Source organism: Mastacembelus armatus, chromosome 21, assembly GCF_900324485.2.
Source record: "Mastacembelus armatus chromosome 21, fMasArm1.2, whole genome shotgun sequence".
NCBI lineage: Eukaryota > Metazoa > Chordata > Actinopteri > Synbranchiformes > Mastacembelidae > Mastacembelus > Mastacembelus armatus.
Window position 1 is genome coordinate 23,181,680 of NC_046653.1, and position 22,464 is coordinate 23,204,143.

Sequence of the window (22,464 nt, forward strand, 5' to 3'; positions counted from 1 at the left end):
ACTTATAGCTTATACAAATAGTCCAAATGCCTTAATTTTCTGTTTCAAGGCATCACTTATTTTATATCAGGGTGTAGATGACTGCTTATCATTATAGACTTTCTCTTGGTGAACTCAGTAAAACACACTGTACATATTATTAAGAAGTATTCTGGTGTAGATCACAGTTCGATGTTTAGATGACACATTAATAACCTGTTTCTCAGCTGTGATTCTTACACAGCAATATGAGCAAATGAACTGAAGTGTTACAAACTCAGCAGCAGCAGGTCGATAATGTTTACAAATGTAAATGCCTTCATACAGTCTGCCTGCAGTCCTATTTCAGTAATAGCTGAATTTGGAGCTGTGTTTTATCTTTATAACAACATTACAGGTGCATTGAACAGCATTGAGTAACTATTAAAAGTAGATTGTCCATGTGAAAATAATTCTTTGTTCTATTTTCATGCCCTCACCTGTCCCTTAAAACAGCCCTGCAATTACTTTTCACCGTGAAAAAATTTGTAATGCTTCTCTACAAGATGTTGGCCTCACAGGAGTCAGGCTGCAGTATCTTAAGTGTAACAATGAATTTGACTGATTTTCTAAACCAGGAATAAAGGAAGGCATAGATCAGAGGGTTTAAACAGGCATTAAAATAGTACAGACATATGACAAAAGCAGCAGATGAAGCATTCATCAAGTTATCTTGACCTGTAAGAGCAACACAATAATATGGACAGAGACATAATAAAAACACAACTACAACAACACCAAGAGTCCTGGCTGCTTTGAGTTCAGATTTTTTAGCAGTTACTTTTCTTGAACCCTGGACTGTGACAGTTACAATGTGAGACCTCATGGCACGAGCCTGAGACACAGCCACCACAAATACTCTCATATACAGAACCACAATAGCAGTAATGGGGAGAATAAAGGAAAAAAGAAGATCTGCGATTCCAGCAATGTAATTAACAACAATGATACACTCTCCAAAACAGGAGTTATACCTGCCTGGTTGTTCCAGGGCATCCTTCATTACCAGACTCTGAAAGATCACAGAACAGATCCAACACAGACAAATACAGACCTTAACTCTTTTTTGTGTGACTTTAGTGGAGTAATGCATAGGGTCACAAATAGCCACATAACGGTCAATACATATGAGCACCATGTTTCCTACTGAGGTAGAAGCAATGATATAAGCTAGATACTGATACACAGTACACATGAGGTCACCAAGAAACCAACAACCGTCTATGAACATTATTGGAAACAACAGGAGGAGCCCCACAAAGAAATCTGAAGCAGCCAGAGAGAGGATGAGGAGGTTGGTGGTGCTGTGAAGCTGCCTGGAGAGATAGACAAGAAATAAAAAGATATTAACAATTTATATCACTTAACATAACAATAAAAGTAGTTACAATCCAAAAAATGGAGAAAATTATTGGAAACATTTGAAAAAATTTCTATTTTACTCTGAAACTGTAAAATCTCAAACCATTTTCATAAATTGAAATGCTTTAATACTTGAAGTGTGAGATGGAGATGATGACCAGCAGGTTGAGAAACACAGTGAGCACACAGATGATGGACAGTATAACATGAGTCATCATGATCTCAAAGTGAGGACGCACTGTCTTCACACAGGAGGAGTTGAGGAGCTGTGGAAAGCAGAGTTCAGTTTCCACCAAAGTCTCCATCACCAGAGAGAGGAGAAGCTGCTGAGCTCTGGCAGCTTTTTACCAAAGCTTTCTAACATAATCCTGATTAATCTCCTCACCTCCCAGCTCTCCGTCTGCCTCACCTTTGCTGCTGTTTTTCTCTCCACAAGGACTGAATCCCTTCTGGGCTCACTTTTCTTAGTGGAATGACTGTGGTCTGTGTTTATTTTGATTTCAACCCATCTCTCAGATGTCTGCAGTCAAAGCTAAACTGAAACCATACATTTTGCACAACCATTGTAATACAGTGCCATATTTTTCTATAGATTGTGCACCCATACCTTCCCAACTGGTATAAAATCCCATTTTCAGGATGTGACTTCTCTGTTTCAGTGTCAGTCAGGCTGTGGAAAGTAGAGTAGTTTGAGTTCACAACATACTTGAGGGTGGCCACATACAAACTGAGAGCACAACAGACAATATCCATATCTGACTAACAAACTTCAGTTATGTATAAAAGGGGGTACACCGTCCCTCTAGTGTGGTTATAAATACCTTCAACTACAAGTTGGACTTTAACCTCACAGTTTTATTAAGGGCCACTGTGGTCAAGAACACAGGCAGCACAAGTAAAGTGTGTCATGCTAATGCTTCGAGACCAAACCCTGAAGGCTCCACTATCACAAAAATCTCTTCAAATGAACAAGCTTCACTGGTCATTTTTGAGAAAGCTAAATTGTAACAGATACAGTTTGAATGCAGACACTTACACAGTGTTGAGTCAAAACATTATGACTATCATGGGAACTGACAGCCCCATACGCAGAAAGATGTGATTCACTGGATGTTGTGGGACATTCATCCATAACCACTATTCAAATTCTCTGCAACTTGCACCACTGTTATGTTGCGGAGCTGTGCTGGAGAAGGAGTGAAGGAGAGGCCTAGGACCCAAGTGCAGAATGAGAAAAAGGCTTTATTTTCCTGGAATTGCCAGGGTTCAGGAACACTACAAATAAAGACATTTAGCATCCACAACAACTGGTACTCGTGTCTACGGTTTCTATCTAGCAATGCTCCCGCAAAACACAAAGGAAAGCGGGGTCTGGCCTGGTGAAGGGCTGGCTGGAGATTGAAGTGAACAGCTGTCTGAGGCCTGAGGCGAAGAACTAGACAGAAACTCAGGAGAAAGGCCTGCCAGAATCTCAGGCGAAGAGCTGGCTGTGGGCTCTGGCAAAGGGTTAGCCATGGACTCCGGTTGGACAGCGCCGTAGGGCTCCAGCTGAGCGCAGACCTCTGGCCGGAAAGTGCTAAGCTGAAGCTGGAGAGCGCTGACCTCTGGCTGGATAACGTTGGCCTCTAACTCAGGAGAAGAGCTGGCCGGAGACTGAGGTGAAGAGCTAGATGGAGGCTCAGGTGAATGGTTGGCTGGCGACTGATGCAAGGGGCTGACCGGAAACTCAGGTGAGGGACTGGCCAGAGACTGAGATGAAGGGCTAGCTGGAGACTCAAGTGAAGAGCAGGCAGGTGACTGAGGTGAGAAGCTAGCCAGACACTCAGGGGAGAGACCTACCGGAGACTGAGGTGAAGAGCTAGCTGGAAACTCAGATGAGAGGCCTGCTGGCGAGATGAAAGGCTGGCCAGAGACTGGAAGGGAACCTCAGCGGGGACACTGTCGTCGGCACACTGAGGCTCTCGAAGCCTGGGTGGAACCTTAGCGGGGACGCTGTTGTCGGCTCACTGAGGCTCTGATGTCTGTTGCTTGGGACAACGGCAGTGCACATGAGCCTAGTGATGAGTCTGGTGATTCTGGCTGTAGCACTGGAGACTCTGGCCGAGGTGGCTGCGCAGACTCTGGTGCACAAGGCCGGGACGGCGAGTGCTCATCTAGCAGTGTCTCGGGAGGCAGAGGCCCGTCCGGCTGTGGCTCGGGAGGGAGAGGCTCATCTCTGACGTCTCCTTCGGGCCACTGGGGACCGAGATGTTGAAGATGAACCTCGTCGGGGACAGTGTTGTCAGCCCACTGAGGTTTGTGCGGCTGAAAAGAAGGGGCCTCAGTGGGGACGGCTTCGTCGGCACACTGAGATTCTGCAACCTGCCTTTTCGGACGGTGGCAATGCCGTTGTCGTCAAGGCTGCAGGACAGGAGGTCCGGGCTGCTGTCGCACTGGAGGTGGCTCTGGAGGCTCTGGAGGCGAGAAGGCAGCTCTGGGCTCCAACGACGGGAAGGCAGCTCGGGGTTCTGTTGAGGAAACAGCGCTGAGCTCTGACTACAGGAGTGAGGACTCAGGCTGAGAGAGAGTGAGGACTCAGGCTAAAAGAGAAAACTCAGGCTGAGGGAGAGAGGACTCTGGTTCACTGGCTGGAGCCGAAGTTGACCCCTTCCCACCTTGTGCTGCTAGCAGGGACAGGAGCGAGGTCCCATGGAGCCAGGGGCTGAGCTTTCAGCTCCTGCCAGACGGTGCGCACCTCTGCCGGAGTCAGTGATCGAGGAGCCAGAGTAGAAGCCTGGGAAACTGGTGGTGAGGCTAGAAAAGCTGGCAGGGAAGCCTGAAAAACAGTGAGAGGGTGGCACAGCCCCCAGGCTACGCCAATGGGAAACCACTGGTGCTGATATTCCTCCATCACCAAGAGAACGGTGGCCATGAGGGTTAACGTTTCAGTCAACCCTCTGCTTCATCACATAGCTGAGCAGGTGCATGAAGCGCCTCTTCAAAACAGAACAAAAGTCCATTACCTCCGTGTATTCCTGGGAGTTCTGGATGATAGCAGCCAGGGTGCTCAGGAAACCGGAGATCAGTTGGTCCTCTATGGTCAAGTCCGCTGGGTCCAAATCTGGCATGAGCATTCTGTTATGTTGCGGAGGTGTGCTGGAGAAGGAGTGAAGGAGAGGCGTAGGACCCAAGTGCAGGACGAGAAAAAGGCTTTATTTTCCTGGAATTGCCAGGGTTCAGGAACACTACAAATAAAGACATTTAGCATCCACAACAACTGGTACTCATGTCTACAGTTTCTATCTAGCAATGCTCCCGCAAAATACAAAGGAAAGCAGGGTCCATAGATACGAAGTAAGAACAAAAGGCAGATTGAAAACAGATGAAACTAATTAAGGTTAAACAACGTTCACTTGCGCAACATTACCAAAATTAGGAGCATCCTGTCTCAAAATGATGCAGAAAAACTAGTCCATGCATTTGTTACCTCAAGGCTAGAAGCTAGATTACTGTAACTCATTACTATCTGGATGTCCCAGTATCTCCATAAAAAGCCTCCAGTTAATCCAGAATGCTGCAGCCAGAGTCCTGACAGGAACTAGCAGAAGAGATCATATTTCTCCTATATTAGCTTCTCTTCACTGGCTCCCTGTAAAATACAGAATAGAATTTTAAAATCCGCTCCTCTCCTGTGGAACCAGCTCCCAGTCTGTGTTCAGGAGGCAGACACTGTCTGTACATTTAAGGCTAGACCTTCCTTTTTGACAAAGCGTATAGTCAGCACTGGCTCCAGGTAACCCTGAACCATCCCTTAGTTATGCTGCTATAGGCCTAGACTGCCCGAGGACCATCGGTGCACCGAGCTCCCCTAACCTAACCCTAACCCTAACACCCCCTTCCCTTCACCTCTCCTCCTCTCCTCCGCCCTCACATGTATATTCCACCATTGAATGTCACAAGCCTTGTGCTTTCTCTCTCCCCTAGTTTGTGCTCTCTCCCTCTCTCTCTGTTCTCTCTCTGTATCTTCTGCAGGTGTCCCTGGTCCCGGAGCTGTATATTACGGATGTGCAGTTACTGGCCCCACCAACCTGCAGTGTCTATTGTTGTTTATTGTTGCTGTTCTTTTCTCTCTCCTCTATCCACTCACCCCAACCGGGCGAGGCAGATGGCCACCCAAACTGATGGAGGTTTTTTCTTCCGTTAAAGGGAGTTTTTCCTTAACCTCCTAACCTCCACTTTCTCGCCCATTATCCCAGTGAACGGTCTGATGGTGACGAGTTTTCCCACCTAGCCTAGAACCCAGCTTTGCTGTTTGGGGCGAAGTGCAGGCCAGGCAGTGTTGATAAAGAGGCAAACCTTTCCCTCTGGAGCACTTTTTCCTGATCGAAACAGCTGACCCCTGCCATCCATAAGGCAGCAGTGGTTGCACATGCCTCCCTGACAAATTGGCAGCCCTACATCTGCCATGCTCATGCCGACTGGTATGAGTGCGCATGTCAAGTACAAGCAGTACATCTCCACCCCCAATTTAAAGCTTCACATTTATCTCGGCTGGGCCCTCTGGCAGCCTGTAATCACTTGCCATGGACCTTTATAAGTTAAAGTGTGAGACTTTTGCTTATAAATATTTTTCATCCATAATTTATTTAAATTTTTTTCATTTATATGGAACACTTTAGGCCTGCATTATTATTAGTAATTGTACACTTTTCACAGCTGAATGGCTCTGCATTAGAAGAATATCCATCCATCCAGCTACCCCCTTAGTCCTAACCAGGGTCACAGGGATCTGCTGGAACCTATCCCAGCTCTCTTTGGGTGAAAGGCAGGGGTACACCCTGGACAGGTCACCAGTCCATCACAGGGCCACATAGAGACAAACAACCTCACACACTCACACTCACTCCTATGGGCAATTTAGAGTCACCAATCAACCTGACATACATGTTTTTGGACTGTGGGAGGAAACCAGAGTACCTGGAGAAAACCCACACAAGCACAGGGAGAACATGCAAACTCCACACAAAAAGGACCCTGATAGGTTTCAAACCAGGAACTTTCTTTTAGAAGATTATATTGTGTATATTTACAATAATATTTCATGACTTATGTACTATTAATATTTCCTGTAATATCATAGATAATGTGAGGCTGAATCTGTGGCAGGAGATTCTGGACAAATACAAGTTCATCTCTGCATTAACCTTGGTCAAATACTAAAGTAGGTTTATCTAGAAATGTCACTGAAAAATGCAAAATGCATGTTTTTTTAAGACAGTGTGGCTCAGCAGGTCTGGTCACAAAGCTGTTTTAACAGCACACTGATGGTTTTGACAGATGTTTGTGTAAGAGCAAACATCTGGACTTATAGCTTATACAAATAGTCCAAATGCCTTAATTTTCTGTTTCAAGGCATCACTTATTTTATATCAGGGTGTAGATGACTGCTTATCATTATAGACTTTCTCTTGGTGAACTCAGTAAAACACACTGTACATATTATTAAGAAGTATTCTGGTGTAGATCACAGTTCGATGTTTAGATGAGACATTAATAACCTGTTTCTCAGCTGTGATTCTTACACAGCAATATGAGCAAATGAACTGAAGTGTTACAAACTCAGCAGCAGCAGGTCGATAATGTTTACAAATGTAAATGCCTTCATACAGTCTGCCTGCAGTCCTATTCCAGTAATAGCTGAATTTGGAGCTGTGTTTTATCTTTATAACAATATTACAGGTGCATTGAACAGCATTGAGTAACTATTAAAAGTAGATTGTCCATGTGAAAATAATTCTTTGTTCTATTTTCATGCCCTCACCTGTCCCTTAAAACAGCCCTGCAATTACTTTTCACCGTGGAAAAAATTGTAATGCTTCTCTACAAGATGTTGGCCTCACAGGAGTCAGGCTGCAGTATCTTAAGTGTAACAATGAATTTGACTGATTTTCTAAACCAGGAATAAAGGAAGGCATAGATCAGAGGGTTTAAACAGGCATTAAAATAGCACAAACATATCGCAATGGCAGCAGATGAAGCATTCATCAAGTTATCTTGACCTGTAAGAGCAACACAATAATATGGACAGAGACATAATAAAAACATAACTACAACAACACCAAGAGTCCTGGCTGCTTTGAGTTCAGATTTTTTAGCAGTTACTTTCCTTGAACCCTGGACTGTGACAGTTGTAATGTGAGACCTCATGGCACGAGCCTGAGACACAGCCACCACAAATACTCTCATATACAGAACCACAATAGCAATAATGGGGAGAATGAAAGAAAAAAAGAAGATCTGCGATTCCAGCAATGTAATTAACAACAATGATACACTCTCCAAAACAGGAGTTATACCTGCCTGGTTGATCCAGGGCATCCTTCATTACCAGACTCTGAAAGATCACAGAACAGATCCAACACAGACAAATACAGACCTTAACTCTTTTTTGTGTGACTTTAGTGGAGTAATGCATAGGGTCACAAATAGCCACATAACGGTCAATACATATGAGCACCATGTTTCCTACTGAGGTAGAAGCAATGATATAAGCTAGATACTGATACACAGTACACATGAGGTCACCAAGAAACCAACAGCCGTCTATGAACATTATTGGAAACATCAGGAGGAGCCCCACAAAGAAATCTGAAGCAGCCAGAGAGAGGATGAGGAGGTTGGTTGTGCTGTGAAGCTGCCTGGAGAGAAAGACAAGAAATAAAAAGATATTAACAATTTATATCACTTAACATAACAATAAAAGTAGTTACAATCCGAAAAATGGAAAAATTATTGGAAACATATTTGAAAAAATTACTATTTTACTCAGAAACTGTAAAATCTCAAATTACTTTCATAAATTGAAATGCTTTAATACTTGAAGTGTGAGATGGAGATGATGACCAACAGGTTGAGAAACACAGTGAGCACAGAGATAGTGGACAGTATAACATAAGTCATCATGGTCTCAATGTGAGGACGCTTTGTCTTCACACAGGAGGAGTTGAGGAGCTGTGGAAAGCAGAGTTCAGTTTCCACCAAAGTCTCCATCACCAGAGAGAGGAGAAGCTGCTGAGCTCTGGTAGCTTTTCACCAAAGCTTTCTAACATACACCTGATTTATCTCCTCACCCCCCACCTCTCCTTCCTCCTCACCTCTGCTGCTGTTTTTCTCTTCATAGATAATGAACTATAACCTCAAGTGTCCCGTGAAGAAGCTGCAGTTAGCGTTGAAGCTGAATTAACAAAGATTTTCCACATGCTCTAATAAATGAAAATGGGACAGGAAGAATATGTCTCAGCTGGACTGCCCCTAATCCACGAAGAGGCTTTTCTTAAACCACATGTAGACATTTCTAACAGCCAGCCATGGAGGGTCTCTGTGCAGCTCGAAGTGGGAAACCAGATCCAAGAGAGTAGGACAAAGAAAGAGCAATAACCAGGGTTAACATGGCTTTGGCTTTTTCCCATGGAGAGCATTAAACAGCCAAAGGACACACGTTATATACAATATAAATCCAAATATACAGAATATACACTGATGAGCTAAAACATTATGGCTATTATGGCCAGTCAGATCAGTCTGCAGCTCTGCAGCCCCATACACAGAAGGATCTGATGCCCTGCATGTTGCAGTTCATTCCTCCCATAACCACCATTAAAATTTTCTCTTGCTTATATCACAGTAGTCCTCCTGTCATTATGTGTAGATTTGTAGTTTGTTGCCTCCACTGTTGGTAGGTATTCACCATAGCTGACAAACTTTTCAATGCACAGCTACAGTAGAAGATCATCTTTGTATGGTCATAGCCTAATGAGTAGGCTCAAGAATAAAACAGTTTTTATAGAAAAATCAATTTTCCAACTTTTTTTACTTACTGATGGCAGTTTCTAAACATTTTGGTTCCCTACATAAAAGAACCACTGATATTCTGATAGTTTTTTGTTTTTTTTATGGAAAGTTGTATTACAATAATAATAACTTTGTGCAAGAGCAAACAACTGGATTTATATTTCATACAAAAAGTCAAAATACCTTGATCCAGTGGTTCAGGAGAGCGGTTACATTATATAAGGGTGTAGACGCTTTCTTTTGTTGAACCCAATAACACAAACACTGTTTGTGCTGTTAGGAATTATTCTGTTCTAGATCGCATTTTAATATGTGGATAAAAAAATGAATTACCTCTTCTCAATGTGATTCTTGTAGCCTAAGTAAATGATCAGCAGGGTCACATTTCAGCAAAAACAGGTTGAGGATGTAGAAATGTAAACCCCAGTGCAGAGTCCTGATACATAATGTCTACAGTGCTTTTAAGAATGCAAGTTGTGCATTGACTGGCAAAGATGCACCTTTTAAAAATAGTATGAATCTAAAATTCAGTTAAACATATTTCTTTGTAATTTTTCATGGTCATCCAGCTGGTGCTGCCCTGTAGTGTCTAACCTGTGCCTAGAAACCAACATGCAAATATATTTTCAGTGTAGGTGTAGAAAAGGGCATAGATCAGAGGGTTTAGACAGGAGTTAAAATAATACAAACATATCTCAAAGATAGTGGACGAGTTATATTGACCTGTAAAAGCAACACAAAAATGTGTCATCACTATTCAGGATACCCAGAGATCAGCTGTGGTGTTGTTTCTGGTATCTGCCAAGGAAGGAAATGATTTCTATTTTCTGGTATTTAAAATAAGATAAGAAAACATGTATTTGTCCCACAGTGGGGAAATTGCATTGTTGCAACAGCAAAGTACAAGTACACAGCAGAGTGACAAAAGTAGGAAGGATGTAAGATAAATAAGAAATTTAAAATATACAAAAAAAATACTAAGTGGAATAAAACGATAGAGCTACAAAGACTAAGTGTGTACAACATGTGCCTATGGGTATGTACAGTATATGGACATTGATGGATAAATTAGTAAATACTAGGTGCCGTAAAGGATGGCTGATGCCACCATAGAAGGTCCTCAGGAGTGCCTCCTTCACCCCAAAAGGCCGCAGTCTCCTCAGGTAGATCTGGCCCTTCCAGATCAGTGCGTCTGAGTTTCACCCATAATTTATTTTCTTTCAGTTCTTTGCACACTTTAGGTCTGCATCGACATTAGTTAACACACATTTACCTGCATCTGTCCTACAGTGTTCATTATTTGAGACTTAATGTGTAGTGGCAGGACATTCTGGACAAATACTATTTAATCTCAGCATTAACTTTGGTCATATACTAAAGTGTGTCACTGAAACATACAAAATATATGTTTTTTTAAGACACTGTGGCTCAGCAGGTGTGGTCGCACACAAAGCTGTTTTAACACAGCACACTACAGGCTTTGACAGATGTTTATCCAAGAAAAAACATCTGGATTTATATCTTATGCAAATACTCAATATTAATATTCTGCTTCAGGATATCAGTTACTTTATATCAGGGTGTAGAGGACTGCTTATTATTATAGACATTCTATTGCTGAACTCAATAATAATAGATGACACATAAATCACCTGTTTCTCAGCTGTGATTCTTACACAGCAATATGAGCAAATGAACTGAAGTGTTACAAACTCAGCAGCAGCAGGTTGATAGTGTTTACAAATGTTTAGTGCAGTGTGCAAAGTTTTATTTTAGTCTTCATAACCTCATAACAGCTACAGTGAAGGTCAGTGGCCGACTAAAAGGAGACTGTACATCAGAAAATACATTTTACTGAAGCTGGTGAGACTCAACAAAATTGAATTCCCTGCCCCTACAAACAGTCATGCAATTACTTTCAAGTCTGATGTGATAAGTCTCTCTACAAGATGTTGGCCTCACATGAGTCAGGCTGCAGTATCTTAAGTGTAACAATGAATTTGACTGATTTTCTAAACCAGGGATAAAACAAGGCATAGATCAGAGGGTTTAAACAGGCATTAAAATAGTACAGACATATCACAAAAGCAGCAGAATAAGCATTCATCAAGTTATCTTTGCCTGTAAGAGCAACACAATAATATGGACAGAGACATAATAAAAACACAACCACAACAATACCAAGAGTCCTGGCTGCTTTGAGTTCAGATTTTTTAGCAGTTACTTTAACTGAACCCTGGACTGTGACAGTTACAATGTGAGACCTCATGGCACGAGCCTGAGACACAGCCACCACAAATACTCTCATATACAGAACCACAATAACAGTAATGGGAAGAATAAAGCAAAAAATAACATCTACAATTCCAGCAATGTAATTAATGACATACATACACTCTCCAAAACAGGAGTTATACCTGCCTGGTTCATATAACACATCATTCAGGTTCAGACTCTGGAAGATCACAGAACAGATCCAACACAGACAAACACAGACCTTAACTCTTTTTTGAGTGACTCTGATGGAGTAATGCATAGGGTCACAAATAGCCACATAACGGTCAATGGATATGAGTATCATGGCTCCTACTGAGGTAGAGGTAATAATATATCCTACAAAATGATACAGAGAACACATGAGGTCACCAAGGAACCAGCAGCCTTCTACAAGTGTAGTTTGAAGCATTGTAAGGAGCCCCACAAAGAAATCTGAAACAGCCAGAGAGAGGATAAGAAAGTTGGTGGGGGAGTGAAGCTGCCTGGAGAGAAAGACCAACAATACATTTGTACATTAATTATTATTGATGTTATCATTCAGATAAAAGAAACAGCAAAGAATGAAATCTGAAAATGTGTCTCACAAATTCAAATCAAGTAAATCGATTGACATTTTATCTGCAAGTTTCATAAAATAATGAAATATTTGGATACTTGAAGTGTGAGATGGAGATGATGACCAACAGGTTGAGAAACACAGTGAGCACAGAGATGGTGGACAGTATAACATAAGTCATCATGGTCTCAAACTGGGGTAGTTTCGGCTTCACACAGGAGGAGTTGAGGAGCTGTGGAAAGCAGAGTTCAGTTTCCACCAAAGTCTCCATCACCAGAGAGAGGAGAAGCTGCTGAGCTCTGGCAGCTTTTCACCAAAGCTTTCTAACATAATCCTGATTTATCTCCTCACCTCCCACCTCTGCTGTTTTCACCTCTCTAAAGTGATTGGATGACTAGAAGTAATGGAGTACACAGGCAGCACAGCTGAAATCTGCCATGGTGATACTGCCGGAGTAGAACCTGAATGTGCTGCTTTGGCCAAACTACATAGAACAAACTGTTGCACTGAAGATGCATTGATACAATAACTTGTATTATACACAATTTCAGGACAAACATATGTACAATGCTGAGCTAAAACATAATGACTATCATTGGCAGTCTGACCAGTGTGCATTGATACGGCCCCATACACAGCAGGACAGGATCAGTCCATGTGTGATTTCCTGTCTTCATGTCTCCTACTGTTGTTGTCTATTGTCCAGCTGGTTTAGGAAAGTAGTTTGTGCTGTAGTTTGTCTTGTCATCATGAGCATTTTGATGAAATTCTTTATTCTGTCAGCCTTTCATGAAGGTATGAGAGGTGTGCCAAGGGGACACCCTGAGGTGCACATGCTGGTTCCACAACTGTACCTTTTAATGTTGCTGTAATCACCTGCCATGTACCTTTCGAAGTTAAAGTGTGAGACTTTTGCTTATAAATGTTTTCACCCATAATATATTTTAATTTTTTTCATTTATAGGGCACACTTTAGGTCTGCATTATTATAAGTATTGTACACTTTTCACAGCTGAATGGCTCTGCATTAGAAGAATATCCATCCATCCATCCATGATCTATACCCCCTTAGTCCTTAACCAGGGTCCCAGGGATCTGCTGGAGCCTATCCCAGCTCTCTCTGGGTGAAAGGCAGGGGTCCACCCTGGACAGGTCACCAGTCCATCAGAGGGCCACATAGAGACAAACAACCTCACACACTCACACTCACTCCTATGGGCAATTTAGAGTCACCAATCAACCTGACATACATGTTTTTGGACTATTTGTTTTTGGTGCTATTAGTATTTCCTGTAATGTCATAGATAATGTGAGGCTGAATCTGTGGCAGGAGATTCTGGACAAATACAAGTTCATCTCTGCATTAACCTTGGTCAAATACTAAAGTAGGTTTATCTAGAAATGTCACTGAAACATACAAAATGCATGTTTTTTTAAGACAGTGTGGCTCAGCAGGTCTGGTCACAAAGCTGTTTTAACAGCACACTGATGGTTTTGACAGATGTTTGTGTAAGAGCAAACATCTGGACTTATAGCTTATACAAATAGTCCAAATGCCTTAATTTTCTGTTTCAGGGCATCACTTATTTTATATCAGGGTGTAGATGACTGCTTATCATTATAGACTTTCTCTTGGTGAACTCAGTAAAACACACTGTACATATTATTAAGAAGTATTCTGGTGTAGATCACAGTTCGATGTTTAGATGACACATTAATAACCTGTTTCTCAGCTGTGATTCTTACACAGCAATATGAGCAAATGAACTGAAGTGTTACAAACTCAGCAGCAGCAGGTCGATAATGTTTACAAATGTAAATGCCTTCATACAGTCTGCCTGCAGTCCTATTTCAGTAATAGCTGAATTTGGAGCTGTGTTTTATCTTTATAACAATATTACAGGTGCATTGAACAGCATTGAGTAACTATTAAAAGTAGATTGTCCATGTGAAAATAATTCTTTGTTCTATTTTCATGCCCTCACCTGTCCCTTAAAACAGCCCTGCAATTACTTTTCACCGTGAAAAAAATTGTAATGCTTCTCTACAAGATGTTGGCCTCACAGGAGTCAGGCTGCAGTATCTTAAGTGTAACAATGAATTTGACTGATTTTCTAAACCAGGAATAAAGGAAGGCATAGATCAGAGGGTTTAAACAGGCATTAAAATAGTACAGACATATGACAAAAGCAGCAGATGAAGCATTCATCAAGTTATCTTGACCTGTAAGAGCAACACAATAATATGGACAGAGACATAATAAAAACACAACTACAACAACACCAAGAGTCCTGGCTGCTTTGAGTTCAGATTTTTTAGCAGTTACTTTCCTTGAACCCTGGACTGTGACAGTTGTAATGTGAGACCTCATGGCACGAGCCTGAGACACAGCCACCACAAATACTCTCATATACAGAACCACAATAGCAGTAATGGGAAGAATGAAGTAAAATATAAGATCTGCAAGTCCAGCAATGTAATTAACAACAATGATACACTCTCCAAAACAGGAGTTATACCTGCCTGGTTGTTCCAGGGCATCCTTCATTACCAGACTCTGGAAGATCACAGAACATGACCAACACAAACAAACACAGATCTTAACTCTTTTTTGTGTGACTTTGGTGGAGTAATGCATAGGGTCACAAATAGCCACATAACGGTCAATGGATATGAGCACCATGGCTCCTACTGAGGTAGCGGTAATAATGTAGTCTATATACTGATAAAAAGAACACATAAGGTCTCCGAGAAACCAGCAACCATCTATAAGCACAATCTGAAACAACATGAGAAGCCCCATGAAGAAATCTGAAACAGCCAGAGAGAGGATGAGGAGGTTGGTGGGGGAGTGAAGCTGCCTGGAGAAGAAAACCAGCAACATATTTTTCATTATTTCTAATATCAACTATCATTCAAATAAAGGCAGATTTGGCAAATCTGGAAAACAAACATTATTTGTAAAAATTCAAAATTGTAAAAAAAAAAACAAAAAAACTTGTTAAAATATTCTCTGAAATTGAATGAGTTGGTCACAAACTGTTGACTTTCAATTAATATCTACAATATTGATAAGGTGATGAAATATTTGGATACTTGAAGTGTGAGATAGAGATGATGACCAGCAGGTTGAGAAGTGCAGTGAGCGAAGAGATGGAGGACAGTATAACATAAGTCATCATGGTCTCAAAGTGAGGACGCTTTGTCTTCACACAGGAGAAGTTGAGGAGCTGTGGAAAGCAGAGTTCAGTTTCCTCCAAAGTCTCCATCACCAGAGAGAGGAGAAGCTGCTGAGCTCTGGCAGCTTTTCACCAAAGCTTTCTAACATACACCTGATTTATCTCCTCACCTCCCACCTCTCCTTCCTCCTCACCTCTGCTGTTTTCTCTGTGGAGACTGATGTACTTTGCCCTCTGTGCTCTTCTTGGTCTGTGATCATGTCGATCTTTAGCTGTGCACCAGATGTCCAGTGTCAGATTTGGCAGAACTACAGCCATAAATGTTACCTTCAGTGGGATAACAGTCTTGCTGTCATCGTGAGGTTTTTCAGTCTGGTTGGGAGAAAATGAAGTTTATAAGAGTTCCCCAGTTCAAATTCCCCTTTACAGAGTGCAGCAATCATCAATAGTAGTTAGTGTTTTTCAGTTCCATGGTCATTGGTAGTCATAGACCACAATGTTTGTCTAGTTTTCTAAAAATGCAAGAATTCTGGTTGCTTTGAGTTCACTGGTCATAGTGATGCCTGGGCAATGGTCAACATGGCTACAGATAAATGAAACTGAGTTTGAAAATTCATTTCAGATTTTTCTGAGTGTTCTGGGATTGGCACCATTTGGGCAGTTCCACTGTTTAATTGCTTTGGACAAGCCAGATGTGATGATTTGTGGCTCAGTAATGTTGACGTTATTAGTCCATTTGTCCCCTACGCTCATCATGATTTTAGACACGCTACTTCCACAAGTACAATCAATAAGAGGATGACAATAGTACAGTATATTGTCAATTAAAAAAAAAAAAAGTATATATATATATATATATGTATATATGAGGTTTATAGTTACAGGATGCTTTACACAAGGTTTGTCTTTGGCCTTAGAAAGAAAACACAGATAAAAAAAGGCAATTCAATTCAATTCAGTTCAATTCAATTCAATTTTATTTGTATAGCACCAAATCACAATACAAATCATCTCAAGGCACGTTACAAAAACTAAAACTAAAAACCCAACAATTCCCTTATGAGCAAGCACTTGGCGACAGTGGAGAGGAAAACTCCCTTTAACGGAAGAAAAAACCTCCAGCAGAACCGGGCTCAGTTTGGGCGGCCATCTGCCTCGACCGGTTGGGGTGAGTGGATAGAGCAGAGAGAAAAGAACAGCAACAATAAACAACAAATAGACAAATAGACACTGCAGGTTGGTTGGGCCAGTAATTGCACATCAGTAATATACAGCTCCAGGACCAGGGACCCTGCAGAAGGTACAGAGAGAGAGAACAGAGAGAGAGGGAGAGAGAGAGCACAAACTAGGGGAGAGAGAGAGAGCACAAGGTTAGTGACATTCAATGGTGGAATATACATGTGAGGGGGGAGGAAAGGAAGGGGGGGGCTCAGTGCACCAATAGTCCTCGGGCAGTCTAGGCCTATAACAGCATAACTAAGGGATGGTTCAGGGTTGCCTGAAGCCAGCCCTAACTATACGCTATGTCAAAGAGGAAGGTTTTAAGTCTAGCCTTAAAAGTACAGACGGTGTCTGCCTCCTGAACCCAGGCTGGGAGCTGGTTCCACAGGAGAGGAGCTTGATAACTAAAGGCTCTGCCTCCCATTCTACTTTTGAAAACTCTGGGAACCACAAGTAGACCTGTACTCTGAGAACGAAGTGGTCTATTGGGATAATATGGTACTATGAGGTCTTTGAGGTATGAAGGAGCTTGATCATGAAGGGATTTGTATGTGAGAAGAAGGACTTTAAATTCTATTCTGTATTTTACAGGGAGCCAATGAAGAGAAGCTAATATAGGAGAAATATGATCTCTTCTGCTAGTTCCTGTCAGGACTCTGGCTGCAGCATTCTGGATTAACTGAAGGCTTTTTATGGAGATATTGGGACATCCAGATAGTAATGAGTTACAGTAATCTAGCCTTAAGGTAACAAATGCATGGACTAGTTTTTCTGCATCCTTTTGAGACAGGATGTTCCTAATTTTGGAAATGTTACGCAGGTGAAAGAATGCAGTTCTAGAGATTTGTTTTATGTGTGAGTTAAAGGACATGTCCTGGTCAAAAATAACTCCAAGGTTTTTTACAGTAGTGCTGGAGGCCAGGGCTATGCCATCTAAAGTAGCTATAATTTTAGAAAAGTTATTTCTGAGATTTTTTTGGCCCAAATATAATGACTTCTGTTTTCTCTGAGTTTAAAAGTAAAAAGTTACTGGTCATCCAGGCCTTTATGTCAGTTAGACAGGCTTGAAGTCTGGTTAACTGGTTTGTGTTAACAGGTTTAATAGATAGATACAACTGAGTGTCATCTGCATAGCTGTGGTAATTAATAGAGTGCTTCCTAATGATATATCCTAAAGGAAGCATGTACAGGGTGAACAGAATTAGTCCTAGCACAGAGCCTTGTGGAACTCCATAACTAAGGCAGTTAAGCTTTGATCTCAGCACTGAGTAGGTCTGCACCTTTGACTGGTGCAGTGGTGAGAGTGAAGGACAATGAGTTCCACTGTCATGGACAAGTCTTCCAGAAGAAAACCATTGCTCACAAAATGAGCTGGTCTGCTAAAATCAAGAAACCACAACGCTATGCTTTCTCCAGGTTGGCCCTCGCTCAAGCTTTGACCTGCATGCAGTGATGGGCCATACTCTGAGTGCACACAAAGGAGGCAGGGCTGCTTTATCTGAGGACAGGCTGTTTGCAGTTGGTATTTAGGTTCTGGCCTATAATTATCACCAGGGACGGCTCAGTTCAGTTCAGTCGTTTTATTGTCACTTTCATTATACACCTTTAGCATTTATTGAAACGAGATACTGTCATCCATCATCTATATCCACTTAGTCCTAACCAGGGTCACAGGGATCTGCTGGAGCCTATCCCAGCTCTCTTTGGGTGAAAGTCAGGGGTCCACCCTGGACAGGTCACCAGTCCATCACAGGGCCACATAGAGACAAACAACCTCACACACTCACACTCACTCCTATGGGCAATTTAGAGTCACCAATCAACCTGACATACATGTTTTTGGACTATTTGTTTTTGGTGCTATTAGTATTTCCTGTAATATCAGAGATAATGTGAGGCTGAATCTGTGGCAGGAGATTCTGGACAAATACAAGTTGATCTCTGCATTAACCTTGGTCAAATACTAAAGTAGGTTTATCTAGAAATGTCACTGAAACATACAAAATGCATGTTTTTTTAAGACAGTGTGGCTCAGCAGGTCTGGTCACAAAGCTGTTTTAACAGCACACTGATGGTTTTGACAGATGTTTGTGTAAGAGCAAACATCTGGACTTATAGCTTATACAAATAGTCCAAATGCCTTAATTTTCTGTTTCAAGGCATCACTTATTTTATATCAGGGTGTAGATGACTGCTTATCATTATAGACTTTCTCTTGGTGAACTCAGTAAAACACACTGTACATATTATTAAGAAGTATTCTGGTGTAGATCACAGTTCGATGTTTAGATGACACATTAATAACCTGTTTCTCAGCTGTGATTCTTACACAGCAATATGAGCAAATGAACTGAAGTGTTACAAACTCAGCAGCAGCAGGTCGATAATGTTTACAAATGTAAATGCCTTCATACAGTCTGCCTGCAGTCCTATTTCAGTAATAGCTGAATTTGGAGCTGTGTTTTATCTTTATAACAATATTACAGGTGCATTGAACAGCATTGAGTAACTATTAAAAGTAGATTGTCCATGTGAAAATAATTCTTTGTTCTATTTTCATGCCCTCACCTGTCCCTTAAAACAGCCCTGCAATTACTTTTCACCGTGAAAAAAATTGTAATGCTTCTCTACAAGATGTTGGCCTCACAGGAGTCAGGCTGCAGTATCTTAAGTGTAACAATGAATTTGACTGATTTTCTAAACCAGGAATAAAGGAAGGCATAGATCAGAGGGTTTAAACAGGCATTAAAATAGTACAGACATATGACAAAAGCAGCAGATGAAGCATTCATCAAGTTATCTTGACCTGTAAGAGCAACACAATAATATGGACAGAGACATAATAAAAACACAACTACAACAACACCAAGAGTCCTGGCTGCTTTGAGTTCAGATTTTTTAGCAGTTACTTTCCTTGAACCCTGGACTGTGACAGTTGTAATGTGAGACCTCATGGCACGAGCCTGAGACACAGCCACCACAAATACTCTCATATACAGAACCACAATAGCAGTAATGGGAAGAATGAATGAAACAATAAGATCTGCGAGTCCAGCAATGTAATTAACAACAATGATACACTCTCCAAAACAGGAGTTATACCTGCCTGGTTGATCCAGGACGTCCTTCATTATCAGACTCTGAAAGATCAGAGAACATGACCAACACAAACAAACACAGACCTTAACTCTTTTTTGAGTGACTTTAGTGGAGTAATGCATAGGGTCACAAATAGCCACATAACGGTCAATGGATATGAGCACCATGGTTCCTACTGAGGTAGAGGTAATAATGTAGTCTATATACTGATAAAAAGAACACATAAGGTCTCCGAGAAACCAGCAACCATCTATAAGCACAATCTGAAACAACATGAGAAGCCCCATGAAGAAATCTGAAACAGCCAGAGAGAGGATGAGGAGGTTGGTGGGGGAGTGAAGCTGCCTGGAGAAGAAAACCAGCAACATATTTATCATTATTTATAATATCAACTATCATTCAAATAAAGGCAGATTTGGCAAAAATCTGGAAAACAAACATTATTTATAAAAATTCAAAATTGTAAAAAAACTTGTTAAAATATTCTCTCAAATTGAATGAGTTGGTCACAAACTGTTGACTTTCAATTAATATCTACAATATTGATAAGGTGATGAAATATTTGGATACTTGAAGTGTGAGATAGAGATGATGACCAGCAGGTTGAGAAGTGCAGTGAGCGAAGAGATGGAGGACAGTATAACATAAGTCATCATGGTCTCAAAGTGAGGACGCTTTGTCTTCACACAGGAGGAGTTGAGGAGCTGTGGAAAGCAGAGTTCAGTTTCCTCCAAAGTCTCCATCACCAGAGAGAGGAGAAGCTGCTGAGCTCTGGCAGCTTTTCACCAAAGCTTTCTAACATACACCTGATTTATCTCCTCACCTCCCACCTCTCCTTCCTCCTCACCTCTGCTGTTTTCTCTGTGGAGACTGATGTACTTTGCCCTCTGTGCTCTTCTTGGTCTGTGATCATGTCGATCTTTAGCTGTGCACCAGATGTCCAGTGTCAGATTTGGCAGAACTACAGCCATAAATGTTACCTTCAGTGGGATAACAGTCTTGCTGTCATCGTGAGGTTTTTCAGTCTGGTTGGGAGAAAATGAAGTTTATAAGAGTTCCCCAGTTCAAATTCCCCTTTACAGAGTGCAGCAATCATCAATAGTAGTTAGTGTTTTTCAGTTCCATGGTCATTGGTAGTCATAGACCACAATGTTTGTCTAGTTTTCTAAAAATGCAAGAATTCTGGTTGCTTTGAGTTCACTGGTCATAGTGATGCCTGGGCAATGGTCAACATGGCTACAGATAAATGAAACTGAGTTTGAAAATTCATTTCAGATTTTTCTGAGTGTTCTGGGATTGGCACCATTTGGGCAGTTCCACTGTTTAATTGCTTTGGACAAGCCAGATGTGATGATTTGTGGCTCAGTAATGTTGACGGTATTAGTCCATTTGTCCCCTACGCTCATCATGATTTTAGACACGCTACTTCCACAAGTACAATCAATAAGAGGATGACAATAGTACAGTATATTGTCAATTAAAAAAAAAAAAAGTATATATATATATATATATGTATATATGAGGTTTATAGTTGCAGGATGCTTTACACAAGGTTTGTCTTTGGCCTTAGAAAGAAAACACAGATAACAAAAGGCAGTTAAGCTTTGATCTCAGCACTGAGTAGGTCTGCACCTTTGACTGGTGCAGTGGTGAGAGTGAAGGACAATGAGTTCCACTGTCATGGACAAGTCTTCCAGAAGAAAACCATTGCTCACAAAATGAGCTGGTCTGCTAAAATCAAGAAACCACAATGCTATGCTTTCTCCAGGTTGGCCCTCGCTCAAGCTTTGACCTGCATGCAGTGGTGGGCCATACTCTGAGTGCACACAAAGGAGGCAGGGCTGCTTTATCTGAGGACAGGCTGTTTGCAGTTGGTATTTAGGTTCTGGCCTATAATTATCACCAGGGACGGCTCAGTTCAGTTCAGTAGTTTTATTGTCACTTTCATTATACACCTTTAGCCTTTATTGAAATGAGATACTGTCATCCATCATCTATATCCACTTAGTCCTATCCAGGGTCACAGGGATCTGCTGGAGCCTATCCCAGCTCTCTTTGGGTGAAAGGCCGGGGTCCACCCTGGACAGGTCACCAGTCCATCACAGGGCCACATAGAGACAAACAACCTCACACACTCACACTCACTCCTATGGGCAATTTAGAGTCACCAATCAACCTGACATACATGTTTTTGGACTGTGGGAGGAAACCGGAGTACCTGGAGAAAACCCACACAAGCACAGGGAGAACATGCAGACTCCACACAGAAAGGCCCCTGATGGGTTTCAAACCAGGAACCTTCTTGATGTGAGGCAACAGAGCTAACCACTGTTTCACCCATGTCATCTGTTATTTGGTCAGACATTTATGAGTCTTTATGGGTCTTTGTTTGGGGGAATCACTGAAATTATGACTTCAGGGCTGACCTTAGAACTTCCAAGCAGTCCCCTAACAAACATCAATTTAGCCATCATCTACCATTTATGCTGGAATATTCAGGGTCACAGTTATATAGGTCACAGCTGGAGCCAATCCCAGTGGCCAAGAGATGGGGTCCACCCTGGACAGATCACCCGTCTATCACCGGACTGGTCTACAGAAATAAACACTCACATTCACACCTACAGGCAATTAGCAATCACCAATTAGACGACCCCCAAACTGCAGGTGTTTGGACTTTAGGAAAGGTGGTTTTGAGCCCACTTTGACAGGTCACAGTGGCCAATGTGGAAACAGAGCCATTTACAGTTTCCTCAGGCCAAACCTCAATGCTACTCGTTGTATTTTGAAGTCCCACATCCCAGAATAATCATTTAAAGGCCAAAAATTATAAAGTAATCTTTGCTGTTAACATAGGTTAGAGGAAGTTTATCACTGTTTTTCTTTTTAGAGTTGAAAAGATTTGTATTGTATTTGAAACTT

General features: G+C 41.6%; 4 protein-coding genes and 1 pseudogene across 4 annotated transcripts; all 5 read right to left on the reverse strand.

Annotated features, from left to right (window-relative positions):
* Positions 1-517: 517 nt before the first annotated feature.
* On the reverse strand, positions 518-1,685 carry LOC113123152 (trace amine-associated receptor 6-like). The gene is made up of 2 exons (XM_026294977.1): positions 1,513-1,685; positions 518-1,334 (listed from the first exon to the last, which is right to left on the reverse strand). The coding sequence occupies exons 1-2, from the start codon at positions 1,683-1,685 to the stop codon at positions 518-520; spliced, it is 990 nt and encodes a 329-aa protein (XP_026150762.1).
* Positions 1,686-7,239: 5,554 nt separating this feature from the next.
* LOC113123698 (trace amine-associated receptor 3-like) lies at positions 7,240-8,409 on the reverse strand (annotated as a pseudogene).
* A 2,743-nt stretch (positions 8,410-11,152) lies between these two features.
* Positions 11,153-12,314, reverse strand: LOC113123727 (trace amine-associated receptor 6-like). The gene is made up of 2 exons (XM_026295973.1): positions 12,142-12,314; positions 11,153-11,969 (listed from the first exon to the last, which is right to left on the reverse strand). The coding sequence occupies exons 1-2, from the start codon at positions 12,312-12,314 to the stop codon at positions 11,153-11,155; spliced, it is 990 nt and encodes a 329-aa protein (XP_026151758.1).
* Positions 12,315-14,087: 1,773 nt separating this feature from the next.
* Positions 14,088-15,312, reverse strand: LOC113123728 (trace amine-associated receptor 3-like). Its single transcript, XM_026295975.1, has 2 exons — positions 15,140-15,312; positions 14,088-14,904 (listed from the first exon to the last, which is right to left on the reverse strand). The coding sequence occupies exons 1-2, from the start codon at positions 15,310-15,312 to the stop codon at positions 14,088-14,090; spliced, it is 990 nt and encodes a 329-aa protein (XP_026151760.1).
* Positions 15,313-19,070: 3,758 nt separating this feature from the next.
* Positions 19,071-20,285, reverse strand: LOC113123706 (trace amine-associated receptor 4-like). Its single transcript, XM_026295946.1, has 2 exons — positions 20,113-20,285; positions 19,071-19,887 (listed from the first exon to the last, which is right to left on the reverse strand). Exons 1-2 carry the CDS (start codon positions 20,283-20,285, stop codon positions 19,071-19,073), a joined length of 990 nt encoding a protein of 329 aa, XP_026151731.1.
* Between the last annotated feature and the right edge of the window lie 2,179 nt (positions 20,286-22,464).

Excerpts from the sequence above, each read along its gene's own strand:
- LOC113123152 (XM_026294977.1), bottom strand. The coding sequence starts at position 1,685 with ATGGAGACTTTGGTGGAAACTGAACTCTGCTTTCCACAGCTCCTCAAC. Across the intron at positions 1,335-1,512 it reads ATCTCCATCTCACACTTCAA|GCAGCTTCACAGCACCACCA; the intron begins GTATTAAAGCAT and ends CTATCTCTCCAG.
- LOC113123706 (XM_026295946.1), bottom strand. The coding sequence starts at position 20,285 with ATGGAGACTTTGGAGGAAACTGAACTCTGCTTTCCACAGCTCCTCAAC. Across the intron at positions 19,888-20,112 it reads ATCTCTATCTCACACTTCAA|GCAGCTTCACTCCCCCACCA; the intron begins GTATCCAAATAT and ends TTTCTTCTCCAG.
- LOC113123728 (XM_026295975.1), bottom strand. The coding sequence starts at position 15,312 with ATGGAGACTTTGGAGGAAACTGAACTCTGCTTTCCACAGCTCCTCAAC. Across the intron at positions 14,905-15,139 it reads ATCTCTATCTCACACTTCAA|GCAGCTTCACTCCCCCACCA; the intron begins GTATCCAAATAT and ends TTTCTTCTCCAG.
- LOC113123727 (XM_026295973.1), bottom strand. The coding sequence starts at position 12,314 with ATGGAGACTTTGGTGGAAACTGAACTCTGCTTTCCACAGCTCCTCAAC. Across the intron at positions 11,970-12,141 it reads ATCTCCATCTCACACTTCAA|GCAGCTTCACTCCCCCACCA; the intron begins GTATCCAAATAT and ends CTTTCTCTCCAG.